Here is a 4,619-nt window from a genome sequence, read left to right as displayed (position 1 = left end):
CTGCTCGCCGAGGGCCCCGGGGCCTCTGCGGGAGCGCCGAGCCGCGCGCCTCTCCGAGCCCGGCGCGGGGCCCTCGGGCGGGAATGCGCGGAGCCGGGACGCGATGGCGGGTAGGGGACTGGGTCGCGCGCGGGAGAGGGCGGCAGGAGGGAGCTGGAAGAGAGTTACCGCGTGAGAGAGCGGTTAAGAGCCCGCGGTCTCTTTGGAGATGCCCTGGCCAATGGCAGAAGCGGAAGCTGTTTATATGGGCGGGGCGTCGCCACGGCAGCAGGAGACGCCTTGTGAGCGGCGACTGAGTGCCGGTCCCTGGCCGCTGGCTTTCAGAGAGGCGCCGGCGGGCGTGAGTGGCGACGAGGATTGCTGGCTGTGCCCTCGAGCTGGGAGCAGAGAGCCGCGGTGAGGGTGGGCGGTGGGAGGAATTTCTTTGAGAACCTTCCTTTGGCCCGGGCTGCGCTCTGAGCCAGGTAAGGGACGGGGAGGGCTGCAGGCCGTGGGAAGGGAGGGCGTCAGTAGCAGCCCGCTCTCCCATCGGTCCCCGACGGAAGTGGTGGGCCCGGGGACTGACATCAGAGGCGTTTGGGGGACACTCACTTCCCGCCCCCTTATAACTCTCTGTATTGTTTCCTTCCTTCCCCTTGATCCCCATCCTAATATCCCTTTTCAAAGATCAGACGACCTCCCCCGCCCCCCGACCCGTCGTACTGCCCTCCTGGACTCTCTCGCCCCATTTCCATTGGTTGTGGACAGAGAGAGGGGGGTTAATTCCCCGCTTTGAGGGAGAAAGGGGTGGCCTCGCATGCCCCTACACTATTCCCTCGTTTGGCTAATTAAGTCTCCTCTAAAAGATCCAAGAGGAAAAGAGCGAGGCGAACCCCGTGTGGGTCGGACCCCCGGGCACACCTTCTGTTTCCCAGACCTCGGCAGTAAAAGATCCTCCCCAGCTGCAGGAAGGATTTTAGTAAGAGCCTCCCCCCTCGCACACACTCTCCCTTCGGGGGTGTGGAAAGAGGGCTCAGTTCCCTCTCTGGTTCCCGCAGGCACCACATTCCCTTTGGAGGAGGCTACTCCAGGATCGCGGGATGGAAGCCCGCTTCCGGGAGGCGGCGTAACTGAAGCCGCGGGAGTCAGCGGGCCGGAGAGCTCGGCGGCCACCCTCGGCTCAGCTCGTGGATGTTGACAGCCCCCTCGGAGAGTGCCCGCAGATATGGCGGAGAGCTGGCTACGCGTCTCGGGAGCAGGGGCAGCGGAGGAGGCCGGACCGGAAGGCGGCCTGGAGGAGTCCAACGCCCTGAATGACAGCCTGACCAGCCTGCAGTGGCTGCAGGAATTCTCCATTCTCAAAGCCAAGGTCCCCGCCCTGCCTTCAGGGGACACCGACCCTCATGGCTACCACGAGCTGTCAGGCTCGGCCGAGCCGGGGTCTCCCCTGGCGGCGGACCCCGCCTGCCTGGGGCAGCCGCACACACCCGGCAAGCCCACGTCCTTGTGCACGCCGCGGAGCGCCCCCTCGGGGCTGCAGGCCTCGCCTCCCGACGACGTGGACTACGCCACCAACCCGCACGTGAAGCCGCCCTACTCGTATGCCACGCTCATCTGCATGGCCATGCAGGCCAGCAAGGCCACCAAGATCACCCTGTCGGCCATCTACAAGTGGATCACGGACAACTTCTGTTACTTCCGCCACGCTGATCCCACCTGGCAGGTAGGGAGGCACTCCCTCCCTCCCTGCCCATGCCCGCGCGGACTGGACTCACATCCCAGATCCGCAGGCCAAGTAGGCGCGGTACGGCCAGGGCCCCGAGAGAAGAAGGCCGTCCAGGAAGGACCTCAAGGGAGCCCAGTGCTTGGACTGCTGCCCCTTTGACTTCAGAGACGGAGGAGGGAGGATGTTCAGAGGGCTGCAGGGGTGCCGACATAGAGGTTCAAGTGGAAAGAACTTGTCCCTCATCCGGCAGGCTCAGCCCAAAGACCAGGGCTGAACTATGCGTGGACACAGCCCCCCAGGGTAGGTTGATGGACTGAGGGACACATTTGTGTCCCAAGTCCTGGAATTCCTACACACTACCCTCCTCAAAGTCAGTTTGTCAGGGCCTGACTGGAGGCAGAGCATGGTTGCTGCCCGGCTCTGCATCCCGCCTGCTTTCAGTTGGCTGGAGGGGCTCTGGGAGGGGAGAGGGGTGTGCTGCAGGGTGTGGTGGCCATCTGTGTCCCAGTGGAAGGGCTACGGGGCCTTCCAAAAGCTGCTGTGCCAGCCCCCACCCCAAGCCCTCCCTAGTTTCCTGCCTACACTCCTCCCCCTCTTCTCATCAACCTCCCTGCGGGGACAATTATCTCAGCCACGTGCTTTCCACAGGGGCTCTTTCCTCCCTCACTGGCTTCATGTTCCAAGTCTCCGGAACCTGGCACAGAGCAGCCAAGGGGCCCAGACCACCATGTAAACCTCCCAGTCTTGCCAGGGCGCACTACTCACATGCCGGCCCCACCCACCAGGCCCCAGACCCCTGTGCCCCAGCGTGGTTTGGACTGTGCACCCAGGTGTGAACAAGGCAGGATGGTGATTCAGGCTGGGCACACACTGCCCTGAGCCTCTTCGACCATCAGGATCAGGGGCTCCTTGGGGACAGAGACCCTGAGGATGCACAGATCCTTCCCTGTGGCACAGGTCACAGGATCAGAGTTCCTGTGATCACAGCTATTCCACGTTTGCTTGGGCCCTGACCCTGGGGCAGGTACCATTTGTAACCTTGGTGAGAAAGCAGAGACCCTCCACCACCCCCCACCCTACCCCAAGCCTGAGAGCCCCCAGGAATGAGCGCTATGCTCTTGGCTGGGTAATAATCAACTGAGGCCTCAGAGCCTGGGGTGGGAGGAGGGGGACATGGTGGGTGAGGGCCCAGGCCAGCAGGCGGCTCTACAAACAAGGAAAGTCATCAGATCCTCCCACACTTCATCCCCCACCACACACACACACCCTCACACCCACTCACTCATTTCACAAACAGAGAAGGCCAGCCAGGCCCAGGCAGAGGGAGATGGCCGTCCAGGACCTGGGGGAGCCAAGGCCTTTGACCAGAGGCCGCAAGCAGCGGGGTAAGGGAGGGAGGGCAGGACAGGCTGGCACTGAGAGCCACCCTGCGGCTCAGGGCTCGGATGACTGAGCAGGCAGATGTCCTGGCAAATGGGAACAAAAGCCCCCGATAGCACTCCCAGCTCCTGGTGCCCCGTGGCGGGTGTCCCAGAGCCTCCCGCTCAGAGCAGCGCTTCTGTCTCCCCTGCCCCCATCGGAGAGAAGGTGGTGGTGGGACTGGCAGTGGCGCTAGGAGCCCCCCATCACTGACCCCACCCACTCTCCCAGCTGTCTTCCTTCTCTCCTATCTCCCTGTGTCCAGAACTCCATCCGCCACAACCTGTCCCTGAAGAAGGGCTTCATCAAGGTGCCTCGGGAGAAGGACGAGCCAGGCAAGGGGGGTTTCTGGCGCATCGACCCCCAGTACGCCGAGCGGCTGCTGAGTGGGGCCTTGAAGAAGCGGCGGCTGCCCCCAGTCCACATCCACCCGGCCTTTGCCCGCCAGGCCACGCCAGAGCCCAGCGCCGCCCCATGGGCCGGGCCACTGACCGTGAGCACCGAGGCCGAGCAGCTGCTGCGGGAGTTCGAGGAGGCCACTGGGGAGGCAGGCTGGGGTGCAGGCGAGGGCAGGCTGGGGCGTAAGCGTCAACAGCCGCTGCCCAAGCAGGAGGCCAAGGTCCCGCGGCCCTCCAGCCCCCTGCTGCTGACCCAGGAGGAGCAGGCTGAGCTGGAACCCCTCAAGGGCAACTTTGACTGGGAGGCCATCTTGGACGCTGGCACGCTGGACGGGGAGCTGGGCACGCTGGAGACCTCAGAGCTGATCCCGCCGCTGAGCCCTGCCTCACACGGGGACGTGGACCTCACCATCCATGGCCACCACATCGACTGCCCTGTTACCTTGGGGCCTCCAGTGGAGCAGGCTACCGAAAGCCTGGACTTTGATGAGACCTTCCTGGCCCCATCCTTCCTGGAGCACCCCTGGGACGAGAGCACCCGTAGCTCCCTGCCCCCCGAGCCCCTCTTTGAGGCCGGGGATGCCACACTGGCCTCTGTCCTGAATGACTGGGCCAGCCTGGCCGCCTTCTTGTAAGAAGACAGGCCCTGCCTCACCTCCAGACAGCACCGAAGTCTGGGCCCAGACTGCCCCCCTCCCCGCCAGTGCAGGCCCATGGACACCCTACCACCCAGGCAGGGGCTGGGCCAGGTCAACCCACCAGGCAACACGGCCCCCAGCCCAGGCCATCCTCAGATTCTAGTCCAGCAGGCTGAGAATTGGGGCCCAGGACCAAAATTGCTGCCTCCGCTCCCCAGCCCCCCATACACACAGTGTTTCATTGACCCACTTCTTCCCTGCCCCAGAGACACGCTAAGGGCCCTGCACTATGAGAGCTGCAGCTTGGAGGGGCCCTGGCCAAGCTGGAAACATCAGTACAGGGCCCGCCCCAGAACACCTTAGCTTCGAAGCTTCTCTCTCTCCTGCTCTCCTCCCCAGGTCTCTATCCAGAGCAAGTTCCCAGGTACAACAAATGCTGATTAGGTGACTGCAAATTAA

The 4,619-nt window shown here is 63.8% G+C and overlaps 1 protein-coding gene across 1 annotated transcript; it reads left to right on the top strand.

Annotated features, from left to right (window-relative positions):
- Positions 1-1,204: 1,204 nt before the first annotated feature.
- LOC308609994 (forkhead box protein J1-like) lies at positions 1,205-4,157 on the top strand (the record flags this gene model as incomplete). Its single annotated transcript, XM_081259263.1, has 2 exons — positions 1,205-1,702; positions 3,390-4,157. The coding sequence occupies 2 exons, from the start codon at positions 1,205-1,207 to the stop codon at positions 4,155-4,157; spliced, it is 1,266 nt and encodes a 421-aa protein (XP_081115389.1).
- Between the last annotated feature and the right edge of the window lie 462 nt (positions 4,158-4,619).

The sequence above is a fragment of the Mesoplodon bidens genome, assembly GCF_964165515.1.
Source record: "Mesoplodon bidens genome assembly, contig: HAP1_SCAFFOLD_152, whole genome shotgun sequence".
Classification (NCBI taxonomy): domain Eukaryota; kingdom Metazoa; phylum Chordata; class Mammalia; order Artiodactyla; family Ziphiidae; genus Mesoplodon; species Mesoplodon bidens.
Note: the sequence above shows the minus strand (reverse complement) of the source record. Positions and strands in the feature narration are given on the sequence as shown.